This window comes from Erithacus rubecula (assembly GCF_903797595.1).
Source record: "Erithacus rubecula genome assembly, chromosome: 8".
Taxonomy (NCBI): Eukaryota; Metazoa; Chordata; class Aves; order Passeriformes; family Muscicapidae; genus Erithacus; species Erithacus rubecula.
The window spans coordinates 31,131,693-31,147,304 of record NC_136659.1 but is presented as its reverse complement, the minus strand read 5'-3'; the positions used below and the strand labels follow the sequence as shown (position 1 = coordinate 31,147,304).

The 15,612-nt window shown below is 36.6% G+C and overlaps 1 protein-coding gene across 2 annotated transcripts in view; it reads left to right on the top strand.

The window, feature by feature from the left end:
- The window catches only part of DARS1 (aspartyl-tRNA synthetase 1), a 36,622-nt gene extending 21,010 nt beyond the window's left edge, over nt 1–15,612 (top strand). For both annotated transcript variants that reach the window (XM_079311015.1, XM_079311016.1), the window contains 9 exons: nt 7,396–7,507; nt 9,280–9,414; nt 10,264–10,411; nt 11,319–11,465; nt 12,456–12,498; nt 13,081–13,161; nt 13,640–13,751; nt 14,141–14,212; nt 14,978–15,612. In XM_079311015.1, coding sequence (XP_079167141.1) covers nt 7,396–7,507; nt 9,280–9,414; nt 10,264–10,411; nt 11,319–11,465; nt 12,456–12,498; nt 13,081–13,161; nt 13,640–13,751; nt 14,141–14,212; nt 14,978–15,069 — 942 coding nt within the window. In that variant the 3' untranslated portion in view covers nt 15,070–15,612. The remainder of the gene's footprint in view (nt 1–7,395; nt 7,508–9,279; nt 9,415–10,263; nt 10,412–11,318; nt 11,466–12,455; nt 12,499–13,080; nt 13,162–13,639; nt 13,752–14,140; nt 14,213–14,977) is intronic.

Below are 15,612 nucleotides of genomic sequence, written 5' to 3'. Positions count from 1 at the left end.
TAGATCTGGGCTTTTTAGCAGCAAAAGTCAAAGGTGACTGAATGGGGACAATTTAGAGACAGCATTTTTTCTCAGATGTAGTTTTTGTTATCCAATACCTTAAAGAGCTTGGTTTTGGATAACATCTATAAGATAAGATGGAAGTTGTGAGTTTTACAGGCAGTTGAGGTGCTGTAATGCATGCCTTGCCAGAGAAATTGTACCAGGCCATGGTACCAATCTCATTCTCTTTGTTTCTTCCAGAACATTCATGTATTTTCCTTTCTTTTCCTGAAACACCTTTCTTTATCCACTCCATAGAGACCCAACCTTCTGTGAATTCACAGACCTCCCAAATATTTACCAATTGTGATCAGCAGCAGAATACTCTCTACTAAATTACTTAACAGAACTTTGCTAACACTTAAGTGTGTAGCTAACTAAACATTACTGTCTTGAGGCATCCTGGACTTTTCCTGGGCTTTTTAGCCATTTTAGGCTCTTTACAGTAAAATTTTAAACAACCCTGAATGAAGACTGTGCTTAGCTCATTTTTTTCATACCTAGTACTGCCTTCAGAGTTCATGATAATGGCAATTTCTCAGTAAATCAATCTTTGCACCTGAGAAATGAAACAAGAAAATCTTTTATTGCAGAATTTGGAAAAGTTCTGACACTGAGATACTTACAGCTTTTCAACATCTGATTCCCTTATTTCAGCAACTAAAACTATTTCTGTCAATTGTTTTACTTGTATGAAAGCTAAGTGCTTTTCACTTGACCTTACATATAATACTGAGTAACTTCGTCTGTGGTTACTTTTCAGGATACTCAGTATCTCATCAGTTTGGTCTCTTAATCTGTCTTAAATTAAGCCTTTAATGAAAAGAATTCTATACTAATGATTGAAAGTGGAAATCATTTGAAGGATCATCAGCCTTAGTAATTATAAGGCAGTGTACTGAATTGAAGGGGAGAAATCTGGGGTGCTTGAACTGCAAGCTTTACTTGAACATCTGGTGATGAATAAAAATAAGAAACAGCACTCCAGAGAAACTTAAGAAAGTCCATTATATTGGAGAAACACCTGTATAATAAACTGAAAGGAGCCATGAGGCCCAAAGAGAACAGAGAAATTATACAAGGGAAAATAACATTTAAAAATACGAGGTCAAAATGACTTGGAAGTATCCTTGGCTGTAATGCAGTTGAGGGCATCTGCAGAGCAAAGGTAAATAGTAATGGAAAAAGAAGGAATACTCATGCCAAAATAAACACAAGAGGTGGAATGGAAAGGGCTGGACTAAAGTTCTTCTGGTCCTGTACACATCCAGTAGTTCAGCATGACCCTCCCAATACTTCTGAAATATCTTTGTCAGTACAGCAGTAGGACATTAGTTGTCAGTATTCTGTCTGAAGGGTGAACTGCTGACCTAAGTGGGTGTTGCTGTAATCTCTTCTGTGTCCCAACCACTGTTGGGACACCCTTTCTTCAGCAATGTCTGGCACCTTGTTTTGAGGTCTGAGCCTTAACTCTGTTAAGAAGCTGTTTTTCTCCTTAGCTCCAGCAGCTGCTACAGTGTGGTGCTAAGCAGCTGTTCCATGCAGAACAGGAATTCAGGCTAGCTTTTCACAGAACCTGTGGAAGGATGAAATGCCAAATCTCAGTACTGTAGTGTCTGTGTCTCAGCCTCTGCATACACCTGTGGCTGGGTGTGATCTGGCTACAGCTTGCCCATGATTAGGCTTGGGTACCTGTATTGCCTTCCTCCTCTGCACTGGAAAAGTTTCTGTCTCAGACGTTGTCGCATTTCTGACTGTCTTTTTTGTTGCACCTTTCATTATGGGTTTCAGAACAAAAGCAGGTTCTAAATATGTGTTGTTTTAATCTGTTTTTTAAAGGGAGTGCTGAATAGGCAGAAAAGATATTGAATGAAGAAAGGGAAAATTTCAGGGAGAGCACATGCATTTATATATATATATATATATATATGTACATCCTAAGCACTGTATGTAGTGGAATCACTAGAGTAGGAATGCAAAGAAACCCAGTAATTGATTTTCAGTGATTTGATTCCACAGATGGGAGCTACTGGAGTATAAATGGGGCTTCTAAGAGCTTTTAGTGTTTCAAATGCACTGCATAAGTAGGCATGTCCTAAGGAGGATTGCAGACATGATGTGTTATCTGAAACCATTGTTCCCACAGCTGTTCCTTTTAGGAAAACCATATCATGGGCAACAGGGAAAATTGTTAACAGAATAGTTCTAACAGAGATGCTGTGATGATCTGTTCCTACAAGTGTGGAAGTCCAGCCACAGATAAATATATCATCTAGTTCTGATTTCCTCAGTGCCCCAGTTTTTTAAGGAAGAAGGAGGTACTGAACATCAAAAATAGGGACACCGTTATTTTAAGAAAGATTTACCAAACTCAATGCATAGATCTTGGTTAGGCTCAGACTAAAAAAAGTCATTTGTATGCAACTAAAATTATTTTTGTCCATTTAAACACAGTATTTAAAGTAGTTAAGTAATTAGCTAATTTTAAATAGTGATTAACAAAGGAGTTAACTGGATAGGACCAAGTCACAATAAAGTGGAGCTGGGAAATTCAGTTACTACATGAATGAAAAAAACTGGATTTCTGAAAATAGCATCACTCCATCCATCTATCATGTATACCGAGGAAGATTTGATGATGATGATGCAATACAAGGAATGTAATTAATAATAAGGAAATTACAATAGTGGAGATGAAAGATGCAAAGTGTGTTGCAAAGATTGCAAGACTTCCACTCTTGTGTACATGTGGAAATAGACTGAGTATTGCAGTGAATTATTAGCAATCTTTTGTTAACAATTCTGTTTGCTGACAAAGATCTCTCAGAAGAGTCTGGTAGTTTACTTTTTTTTAAGGTTGGGGACAATAGGTACTTAAATGCCAAGATGCCAAGCTACTGCTGTAGTTGTTATTGTGAGGTATGGAGATAAAATGGTGATTATTTAGGGCTAAGGGGTTTTGAAAATCATTTCCAAAGAATGGTTACTGGAGAAGAATGAGCCTGTTCCTGGTGGGTTAACTCATAAAATACAGATCACACCCTTGGAGTAGAAAAGATGGGGTTTTAGAGAAAAAAGAGCTGGTAAGAAAGAAAAGTCCTTGTATAGACTAGATTTTTTTTTCAGATGACTGTGAGGAAACCACTGTTGACCTAAGTATCTGTTTCTCACAATGGCTTTCAGTTGATCATAGAGATGTTTGGTTTACCATTCACTTACCACAACAGTTGAAAAGGGCAAAGTAAAGCACTGACTGTGTTTTTATATCTTTATTTTTTTGCTGTTCTTAAGTTTCACTGAAGTATTTGGTGGTGCATAGACTTCCCATGTCTGTAAAAAGACCTGTAGAAACTATATTTCATGAAGTTCTGTGGTACATGAAAAGTAATGAAGAAAAGACCAATGAAACTCTGATTTTTGTAGTTTGCTTCTTAAAAATACCAATTCATGTTATTCCAGTTTTGCATTGTTAAAAAAAGAGAAAAAGACCAGTGAAAGAAACACTAATTCTTGGGTTTTACTTCTCAGTTATGAAAAAATAAACAATTCAGATTCACCTAGGTTTACAATGGACTTGACTGATGTCCTTGCTCTGGTTTACTTTTTGTGTTCAGCAGGATTTTTATCTCAACAATATCTGTCCAAATGTGACTTGATTTGTATGCCTTTCTGCAGTCCTCTTGTTACAATTGTGTCTGCTAATGCCCAGCTCATTGAGACCAAAGCCTTTTTTGGGTCAGTATTATCCTTTTTATACTGCTCAGGGTAGAGCATTAAGATTAAACTGTTAGTAGTTTATGGATATCAGACTGTGTTATGTGATAATCCAGCTGTACACTGATCTTAATACACTTTTTTCCCAAATCCTCAATAACTTCAAGCTTGATTTCATTGTGTTGGATTCCATTTCCTCATTGCAAAAACTGTGTTTTTCCTGACTGAATCTAAGCTGTAATGAACCAGCATGTACATTTTCTTATGGGCAGTGTGTCCATACACAGTCCCAGTCATTTAGACTACAACCTCCATGTTCATATATTCTTGTACTATAACTAGTACTAAAATTTGAATACAAGTTGACTTCAGTCACCTGGGGGTTAAAAAAATATTATTTAAGATAAGTTCTGTTTCCTAGCAAAACTTCATTTTTCCTATATATAGTGGTGGAATTGCAAAATTAGTTTCATTATTTAAAATAATGTATATTACTTAAAAGAATATAGATGACATTATTTAGCCTATGTATTTAATAGTTGTTCCTGATGGAAGATAGGTAGCTACAGCAGGCAAACAGAAAAGCAAAAATGGGGGGAGAGCAGAACAATTTCTGCAGCTGATGTGAGAGTAAAAAGAAAGTTCACAACTTTTCATGTCTGTGCATCGGTCTCACCTCTCTGAGATATGATCATGTTGGTGTGAACTGCCCTCAATTCCACTGAAAAACATTTGGCAGCACACGTGGCTGCTATTCTGACACTGCAGCTTGTGCCAAATGAAAAGTGATAATTGTTTTTATAATCTTACAGTGCTCAGTTTTATCATAAATGTCTTCCTTCATGCCATCTGTATAATAAACACACAGATGAAATTAGAGTGAGGTTATGACTGAAACTCATACTTCAGCATTGTTCTTTAAAACTGTTCTGCTGCTTGTAACAAAGATGATTATTTAAAATAATGAGTTTTTCTGTAAAATTAACTAGGCTGAGTTAAAGCATTAACACTGTTAACTGCAACAGCATTTAAGTGTCACAAATTTGTTCATGCTTCTGATTAATTCTTGAAGCAATGTTGACTATCTTTGCCATAGTCTCAGATAAGATAGTGTGTCAGTATGTATGTGGAAGGGTTCCTATTGGAGTAAACACTACACAAAAAGAATGTTGTGGCAAAGTCTTATTTTAAGGTAAAGGTAAAAACCAATTAATTTTGACAGCTGTCTCCTTAATTTGCTGTATTGTACCTAGGTGTGGAAGCTCAAATTGTGACTATGTTAATTACCATTGTACAAACATTGCTATATAAACCAGCATCTCAGTTACTTAATTTTCTTCAAATTAATTTGTTCTCTTTGTGTTCTGAACATCACACCAGTGCAACGAATGTTATAAAATCTGATTTTCTTTTCCTCCATTTTTAAAATATTTGGAAATTGTAGTGGCACATTAAACTTTTGAGGTCATTGATTTGACTCCACTGCAGATTGTCAGGTGCAGTTCTTTAGGAGCTTATCTCAGATGTCTTGTGGGTCTGTTTAATTCCTACAAGGAGATTGCAGTATCACAAATTCCCAACTGTTATCCGTGTTGGCAGTCTCTGAATGAATGGACACTGAAACTTAGCCACCTTTGGTGAAAGAAGAGTGGTCTTGTCAGATCTAATTTGAGGATGGAGAATTGCTGCTTGTTCTTGGTCTGCAGTTAAATAAAAGCTTCAGTGTCCAGTTCTGTGAATTTGGCTGCTTTCATAAATGCTGTTTCTAAGCATAACTTATCATTATTGATGGCTTAGGAAGGCAGAATCCTTGCCCTACATCCTCACAAAGGACATGAGGAGTTACTGCCTGACAAACCTTTGTTACTGGAGAGCTGTGTTAGGTATTGACTGGCTGTTTCTGTGTGGTTTTAGGTCAGATCATGTAATTGCTTTCAGGCTGGGTTTAGCAACCAGTTTTCTTTTTCTTGGGGCAGTTTGACTTCCTACTGCATTCTCACCTGCTGTTGGTTCACACCTTGGGTGGAAGATACATGTTTCTATCCTTTTTTATATTAATGTCACACATCTTGTCTCTTACAATTTTAGATGTGTCTAGTTCATCAGAAATTTTATTGGGAAACTTAAATCTGACTTAAAGTTGTCAGCTCTTTCACCTTTCAAGTAGGAAATGGTTAAGAAGAAAAAATCCCTTTGAGTCATCCTGGTACTTGGATGTAACACTGTCAAATTATGCCCATAACTCAGGCAGAGTCTTACCATATGTCTGGTTCTGGGAGACCAATGTGAAAAAGGTGAAAAACTTCAGGGTACTTTTGTAACTGTTGCTCAAAACCTCATTTCCTTAATTTTGAGTAGCGACTGTGGTTTATCAGACGTGGTTTATCACGCAGTGAGAACTGCTATTATTTACTAGTCTCAACCACTTACCCGCCTGAAATATTTCATTGGTCAGCTAAAATGGCAACTAACTCCAAACAACTACAGGTCTGCAGAATTATTGCAGTTTTCTCTTTGGTTTTGTTGGTAAAGGGATCTCTTTATCTTGCAGAGATGATGAATGTAGCTTTATTTCAGCATTTCTACTGACTGTCTGTCTAAATCTGGCAGCTTATATAATTCGTTTTGGCTGGGGGGTTTTTGTTTTGTGGTTGGGTAGAGGAGTCATGTGCAAAAGCCCGCAAGCTTTTCGTGCCCTAACCGAAGAGCTGGGTGCAGTAGAGAAAGAGAAGTAAACAGTGCTGTGACGCAGGTTGTTGTAAAGAACCGTTCTCTTGCTCGCTGGCAGGAACTCGTTGGTCTTTTTGTACTCTTTTAGGCTGCTCACTGTCACGTTGGAGATGCTGAAAGCACAAAATCAGATATGGCTTCAGTGCTGATGCCTTGCACTCTCTGCAGCAGTCACTAATGTGGTTGTTTTATTCTGCATGCCAAAAGTGTTCCAGGAAGGTTCAGTGTAGGTATTTGCTAACCCAGATGATCAGCTCAATTGTGTCACGTGCATAAATAAAAAGAAAATTACCAGTTCAGTTAAATCTGTTTTCAGTTAAATTTACTTTCAAAGTAAGGTTAAAAAAAAAAACAACAAGCTGCAGTTCATATCAACAGGTGTTATGTGGGCTGGAAGTGTAGACCTTGGGGTTTGGATGTTTTTGTAGCAGTGTTGTACATGGTCAATGTGTGGCTGTGTTTTTTCATGAAAAACATTGTATTTGGTAGCCTTTAACAGACAGACATTTCTACCTTATGTAAGTTATTAATGGCTTTGCTTTTATCATGCACTGTGTATTCTGCAGCTGTTCTAGTTCAGTGTGCTGAAAGCTTTTTAATAGATTCAGTGTTTTTATTCAATTTCTTGCTATAAAACCTTTATTTGCAGAAGCACATCTCATAAATCAGGTGTTTTTTAAAATGTAGAATTGGCCATAGTGCCTTGTTTATAACTGAATATGCTATAAATTGAAATTAATAATTTCTCTGCTTTCCTTTCCTGTTTCCTTCTGTATAATAGACATGTTTAGGCAGATACAATAATCAGGTATTCCTGAGGGAAGGAATTCATCCTTTCAGCTATCTAGAAGAAGTAGTAGAGTCAGGAAAAACTAACATAAGATTCATTATTTTATCTTCTTCTTGTAGACCTCCACTAGTCAGGCAATCTTCTGCCTTCAATCTGGTATTTGTCAGCTTTTCCGAGAAACTCTTATTCACAAGGGATTTGTGGAAATTCAGACTCCCAAAATCATTTCAGGTATTGTATATGTGATCCAGCAGCTAGAGGTGTGATTTTTTTATAGTTGCTCAGTGTACCTATCTGTACCTGTCTTTTATATGTAAATAAAAATTTAGTAAGTTTTTAATTTAAAAACATAAATATTTTTCTAGCTTAGATGCAACATAACAAACTTGTAGTAGGTGTCAGAGTTGGTTTTTACTTTTCTCTTGACATATCCTATTAAAAGATGACAAGAAAAATTATATACATACCTGATTTATGTAGTTTGCAATGCATATGAGTGTTTAATTCTGATCATATGCATTATTTTTCAAATCAGTGTTCTCACTGTTGAGCACTGCCTGTTCCATTTTCAGTATTAAAAAAATATTTATTTAGATTAAAAGCACATTCCATCATAAAGATGTTGCAACAAACATACGGTATAAAATATGATGCTATTATATGGCCCAATTTGTCACTTCTTTAGCAATGAGAATGTGGCAGAATAGAATGTGGTAGACCTTTTTCTTTTTGGAAATGTGGAATAACAGCTTCAGCCTTAAAGTCTGAAATGTAGATTTTTGCTTCTAGTCCTTTTGATTTGCTGTATTGTTTTCAAAAGTCCAATGGCTTGATTTACTGATGAAGGGTTTTCTTCCATCTTATTGGTGTTCTTTGAGGTTTTGTTGATGCCACTAAGATACATGGCATGGGAAATCAGACCAGAAAATCTGTGTTACTGTGTTATTGTATGTGTATTCATGAAGTGCATGTCTTGCTTACAGAATTTTATGCTTCTGTGTTTATATTTTCGAAGGCATCTCTTGACTGAGATAAAAAGTGAGCTTTTTAACAAAATGCATGTAAGCAGCTGTTCTTTCAGCATGAAAACTATCATTGAACTAGAAGATTGGATTACTTTTTCCTATGGAGATAGTTATGTAGTATGAAGTACTAAAAGGCTCCTGTGTAGTTTATTTATGTAGGACCTTTGAGGGACTGTGCAGTGTCCTATTGAAAGCAAGCAAGCATTGTTTGAATGAGACCATATTTTGTGAAATTAACTAAGTTAAGTCAATGTTATCCTTACTGAACTTACAACTTAAACATCATAACTGGTTTAATTTGAGGTTTTCAAAAGTTACCTGTGTTAAGCTGCTGTACCTCTCATGTCACACAGTGGGAATTGGCCAGGTGAAATGATGCAGTTTTAGTAGGTGCTTTGCAGTAAGGGAAATGCATGTGATCCTTGCACTTGTAGCTGTCTATGAAAATAGCCTCAAATGAGAAAAAGCTTTATACCTTTGGCTCATGCCCTCTGGTAAATCTGGGATTGGCTTTGAAAGGTATTTATGCCTTCAGTTAGCAAGGATGATCCTGGCAAAACAGGATATGCACTTTGCTCTCAGGCTGTGCAATGAACCCCTGGCAGCCTGAGCCACTGGTGGAGATTGGTTTCCACAGAAAGGTGGAGGTGCAGGTAGATGTGTTAGTACAGATATATATTTTCTGCTGTTCTAACTCTAAGGTGAAGGTCAGCTGAAATAGTAACATTTTAAACTACCAGCTAAATTTGCAGATTTCAAGACAAGGTATGACAGTCCCAAGCTGCAAAATTTACCTTGCCATGAATGGATGGATGCAAATATATCTTTTTCCTCTAATATGCTTTAAAGAAAAATCTCTGATCTTTAAATGTAAGACAAATAATCTATCATTCTACCTCTGACTAATTGTTTACATATTTTTTAAATAACTAGTTGGTTTTATTTCAATAATTCCTTATAAAAGCTCTTGCATTCTAGCTGCCAGTGAAGGAGGAGCCAATGTGTTTACTGTATCCTACTTCAAAACCAGTGCCTACCTGGCTCAGTCCCCACAGCTGTACAAGCAGATGTGTATATGTGCTGACTTTGAAAAGGTTTTCTGCGTTGGGCCAGGTAAGAAAAGCTTTGCTTTAAGCAAGGTGTGGAGTGTGCCCTGGTGGCTTCTAGCAGCTGTGGTACAAGTAAGATAACACATATAGAGACACACACACACAGAATAAAGCTTTGAATCGTTTCACTTGATGTAGTTTCACTTGCCAAACCAAATTTCAGTTGAGGCGACCGATGACAGTAAAGGTGACAGAGAAGTCACTGTACATGTTGCTGAACAACATTAATTAGAACAAGCTTACTTTTAACTGACAGTAATATAGAATTAATAATTTCTAGTCCCATGCTCTCTTTCTTAAAGACTGATAGGACATGGCCTCTTTAGGTGGCAATACAATAGTTTTCTTCAAAGACTTCAAATTATTTAAAGATGCTTAACCTCTAAATGCTGAAAGCAAGTCAATAACAGTGTATAAAACAAATAAAGAAGAATTCCAAGTAATCCAGAAGGTCTTAAATTTCTTGTTAATCACTAAGAAGATGAGTCATGGTTTATGGGAAGACGTGTTAATTTTAGACTCATCTGTCCCAGAAGCCACACACGTGTACAAGTCCATTTCCTCTGAAAAAGACAGTTTTCAAATCTGAAAGTTCTTGTGTGTTTGAAAGCTGTTCTGTTTTTTCCACTTGTGTCTAAGCAGAGATCTTGCCTCTCTGTGGTTGTGTCTGTCTTGTATCCTTTGAGTATAACTGCTGCAGTAATCCTGCCACTGTTAAAAATGATGCTCTGAGGCTACTAGTTATATCTGTGTCTTTCAGTGAGAATTTTCATGTCTATAATTCAAATGGTTGTTATTTTTTCAACTAGAATGATAATTTCAGGTCAATTAGAATTTCTGTTTAATTTTACAGTATTTAGAGCTGAGGACTCCAATACTCACAGACACCTGACTGAGTTTGTTGGTCTGGATATTGAAATGGCTTTTAATTATCACTATCATGAAGTGGTAGATGAGATTGCAGATACTTTGGTGCAGATATTCAAGGGACTTCAGGAAAGGTAATGAAAGCATTTCCTTCTTTTAATGAGCAGCTTTATTTGTCATCTCTTGCACTGTGGAATGAATAGGCAAGCCTTTTATCCTCAGTTTGCCAGGGAATCATTGGTAATCTGATTTACAGCACAACTTTGAAACATATTTTTGCTTTGCTCTGAACTATTTTTTTGTGCCTGACTTCTAAGGTTCACTCAAGCCATAGACCAAGCCATAGTAGTTGCTACTTTTAGTAACTCTCCTGGAGTATGTTGTCTGTCACTGAAAAACTTGCTGTCTGCTGTTGAAAGGACTTCCAAAGAGAAATGATCCATCCTTAATTTAAAGTGTCCTTCTTTTTGTGCCACTATTTAAAATTATTTTAAAAATTATTTTAATATTTACTGTATTAGGAAGTTTTCTTGAATAAAAGTTATTGTACCAGCCTGCATTTGTTCCATGATAACAGTTCAGTTATTCACAGTCTAACTGATTAAAAAGCCAGGCTAAAAGTTTAGGAAGTGGTTTACATTTGCTTAAAAATTAGACTGTTTTGCCAGCTGAAATGCAAATCTTTGTCTGTCCAGAAGGAAATTTCTTGTTTATATTTGAATATTACTCATATAGAAAAAAAACCCAGGTAAACACTACAAATCAAAGGGGTGATTTCAGAGTCTTTACTGTGCAAATTTGACCTAGTTGATTATTTCTTACAAAAGGGATTAAACAGAGGTAGTAGTAAAATACTAACATTGGTGAAGTAGATGCATTAATTTTGTTGAAACAATTCATTACAGAATTTCTCCAGAAGTGGTTTTAATACAGTTTTTATGTTGCAAGAGGGACCTCTTGTGGCAAAATCACAAAATCGTTATTAGGTGCAAGTTCTTGACTGTTTGTATTTTGCTTCTGTTCTTGTTTCTGTGTCTGTAGATTCCAAACTGAAATTCAGACTGTGAGCAAACAGTTCCCATGTGAGCCATTTAAGTTTTTGGAGCCAACTCTGAGGCTGGAATACCGGGAAGGAGTGGCCATGCTTCGAGAGGCTGGTGTGGAGATGGGTGATGAGGAGGATCTCAGGTACTTGGCAAGACATAACTGTGTCAGTCTTGGGAAAGTGCAAGTGAAGTGTCAGGTTTGGACTGAGCACCTGACAGCCCTCAATAAGGAACCACAGCTTTTAGAGGAATAAACAGCACTTTTGTCCAGATCTCTTGACAAGTAAATGAGTGGATGTGAAAATAATCCTTTCTTATAACGTAGACTATAGGTACAAACTCTGAAATCTGACAGAAAATAACTGACAACATAAAGTGAGAGCAACTTCAACCTTCTAAGAAGGTGTTTGTTTGTCCAGTAATTACAGTCGTTCACATGAATTACAACATGTCTTTGAATAGGATTCAAGAAAAAGATTCTGCTGCCTTGAGGTTTTTCTTTTAAGTAACACCCTTCCATTTCTTCCTTCCACCTCTCAGGAAAATGGTTAAACAGTCTTGATGAATTCCCATTGATTTACTGAGAGATGATTTAATTAGCAGTTTATATATAAATTTTACCAAAGACATTCAGTGAATTAAAACAGTTCTGTTCTTCCCCATAGTATATCCAGCACCATTAGGGTACTGTGTGATTTTAAGTTAAATGATCTATGCATCAAATAAATTTTCTATCATAAGAGCTTGATGGAGGAAAATAATTTCCTCAACAACTGTTCATGTGTTTCTCATTTATTGTGTCATACACAAGATGTATGACAGTAGGAAATAGAGTACACAATTCTTTAGTAATCAGAATATGGTAACTAGGAAGAAGTTACATTGAGAGCAAGAATATTTTTAGGTACCAGTTAATTTAAGGGATTTCTAGGACCAATATGAAATATTTAGAAACAAAAAAATATACTTTATTTCTGCAATTTCTATGTGCACAACCCAAAACAGTCAGAAACTAGATTTTCTGAGGGTCAGGGTGCAGCCGCTCTGTAGCTTGTAATCTTTTGGGCTTTGTGAAGTATATGATCAGTACAAGCTTAAATCACTTTATTTTAATGATGATAATCTTTTTCAGCACACCTAATGAAAAGCTCCTGGGACGCCTGGTAAAGGAAAAGGTAATTATTTTAGAGTAAATAAACTTGGCACTGAACCTGAAACCTGATACTGGGGAGTCACAGGGTTGGTGTAAATACCTACATGTAAACAGTATGTCAGGACATGCAGAAGTTTGAAGAGTTGGTCGTTGCCATTTTTTAATTGACTGTATTCCCATTTCATTAATAAGCAGTGTCGAACTATTTTCAACCTTTTATATTTATTTCTATCTTATCTTGTACTGAGGACACCAGACAGGCTAGTATGTTCCAAAGCCACTTCTTAGGAGACTTCAAAAAAAAAGCAAACCACATTCTAGCAAAATCTATAGGAGAAGATGAGATCTTTTGGGGGGGGGGAAAACCCACCTGTTACAGCAACAAATTTTACTGCTCAACATTTGTAAGTTTACACTACAAATAGTGTTGAAAAACTGAGAAAGAATGTACCACTTTTATTGATAACTTAGACAATATTGTGGGAAGCTACTGGGAATTTTTTTTTAGATTTTATTCCAAAGATTCACTGGTTCTGTCTTTCTCTTGTAATTTGTTTTTTATGTAGCTTTCTCTTGTACTAACTGTCCAAAATTGCTTACTCAGTATGACACAGACTTCTACATTCTTGACAAATATCCTCTTGCTGTGAGGCCTTTTTATACAATGCCAGACCCAGCCAACCCTGTAAGTAAAGTTCCTTTTTTTTATCAATGGGGTTTTTTTCTTTAATTTAAATTATTCCATGTAGGGATAATTTGATAATAAAGTGTATTAATATGACCATAGAATCATTGAATGGTTTAGGTTGGAAGGGACCTTAAAGATCATTTTGTTCCAGATTTGCTGTAATTAAAATTATGATAACATGATCAGGTCAGGGTTACATGACTTGTCAAATATTTTCAGCTACTCTTCACTGGTAAAAACATACCAGAAAGAAATGAGCAAAAACTGGGAGAGCTTAATGAAGATATCTCCATGGTCAAACACCACTGCCATCACTGAAAAGTGAAAAAACCATTCTTCCAGGGTAGCAAACACTTTAGCAGAAAATAGGTTTTTTTTTTACAGCTTTGGATATCAGAAAATTAAGTTATTGAGAGGTAAATATTTGCAAACCATGGAACTGTAGGTAGGAAATTAACTCGTTTTTATGTTCCAGAAAACCTCTAATTCATATGATATGTTCATGAGAGGAGAAGAAATCTTGTCTGGAGCTCAGAGAATTCACGACCCCCAGCTGCTGACAGAAAGAGCCAAGCATCATGGCATTGGTAACATGGCAATTTAAAACAACATAAGTTGTGACTTGATTTTGTGTCCTTTAGAGGAAGAATTTGGGGTAGAATTTGTTATATGAGTGATCAGATCAGAGTTCTGTTTCATTCTGACTGTTAATCCATCTAATTCTGTTTAACTGTCTAGAGTGGGATATTAAGAAACTAGTAAGTCTTCCAACAACATCTTGTTGAATAGTTACTAATAAATTATATAACAAAACTGTCGCAGTCATAAATTCTAGATAGCTCTGGACAATTTACATGTTCAATGAGTAAAGCCCCACTGTTAGTTTATAATTTTTTTGTTGTGCTTGTAGTCCTGCATGCCCTTGTCTGTTTAGGATTCATTTAGCAGGTGAGAAACCCATACTTGTCTTTTCTAGATTTGGAGAAAATAAAGGCTTACATTGACTCCTTTCGGTTTGGTGCACCTCCACACGCAGGTGGTGGAATAGGTAAGTACCTGTTTTTGTTTAGCCTGAGCTTAAGTTATACTGCTCAGTCCAAAGCAGAATTTACTATAAAATTCTGAATAGTGACCTTGTTAGATAAATCTGTGGTGCTGTTTATCATAGAGAATTTAAGGAGAGGAGCTCAAACTTAAGGATCATCATAAAATAAATAGGCAAAATACTAATGGCACAGTATGGCGAGTTTAAAAAGAAGGTGATCACAAGAAAAAGTACTGCATCACTAGCCAGGCACATCACTTTCAAATTTGACCAATGAGGAAAATTTAAGGAAGCAAGAAAATAATGTATTATATATGGATTTATGAAAGTCACCATCATACCAGCAGCCACTCATCTCTGTATATTTGATGAAGTTGTTAGTGATTGCTTCTTCATCTGTTTGGGGGCATGCAGCATTTGCAGGTAATCCAAAATAGTTTACGCCAGTCAGAACTGACATGAAGGAAGCTGAAGCTGCATTTTTCTCCAGAGTAGATAGTCCTTGTGGCAGAGTACCAGCCAAACAGGAGATGCCACGAGAATTAACACTGGCTTCAAGGTGTTCCAGGTGGAAACCTTAACACAGGAGGTGTGTGGAAAAAATCCACCCATCATGGCTGGGTGCTTACAGCCCCACGGATTGGGAAATGTCATGGGCTGTGCTCACACTGCTGTGTGGGGCTGCCTCCAGCTGGGGAGGACCTGCAGCTCCTTTGGGGCTTGGGACACAGACTGACAGTGCTGATGGGCTGTTTTCATCTGCTGTAGGGCTGGAGAGAGTGACCATGCTGTACCTGGGGCTGCACAACGTCCGCCAGACCTCCATGTTCCCCAGGGATCCCAAACGCCTGACGCCCTGACAGGAGCTGCTCTGAGAGCTGGGAGTGCTCTGCCCTGCAGATAGCATCTGACTGCAGGCATAGCCCCTGCTGCTGCTGAACGTGTGTTGTTTCATTTCAGCATTATGATATGCAATTAAAAACAAAATTTTCCTTTATTCAAGTGCCACAGTAATTTTTTTTTTATCCTTAGTTGTTTATTTAAAGGAAAATATTTTAACAGATCAAGACTCTTTGTATTGGTAACTGCACATTTTTAATGAAAATTGAATACTTTGAATTAGTATTTTAGTGTCACATTAAATTGTACCATTTTTTCTAAACATTTTAATAAATTATGCAATAACCATTTTGCTTTTTTAACTTATGTCAGCAAGATTGAATATTCTGAAGTACTGGCTCCAAGATAAAGTGACTGGATGCTTGCAAGTTAAAAATCTGGAGAGACCAGCCAGTTGATAATTTACATGAGTGTCAGGTAGGGAAGCAGGTGAGAACATTCTTAACAAGAAATCTTCATAAGAAGTTGTTAAAATAGGTTGAAATAAAGCTCTCAAAGGAAAT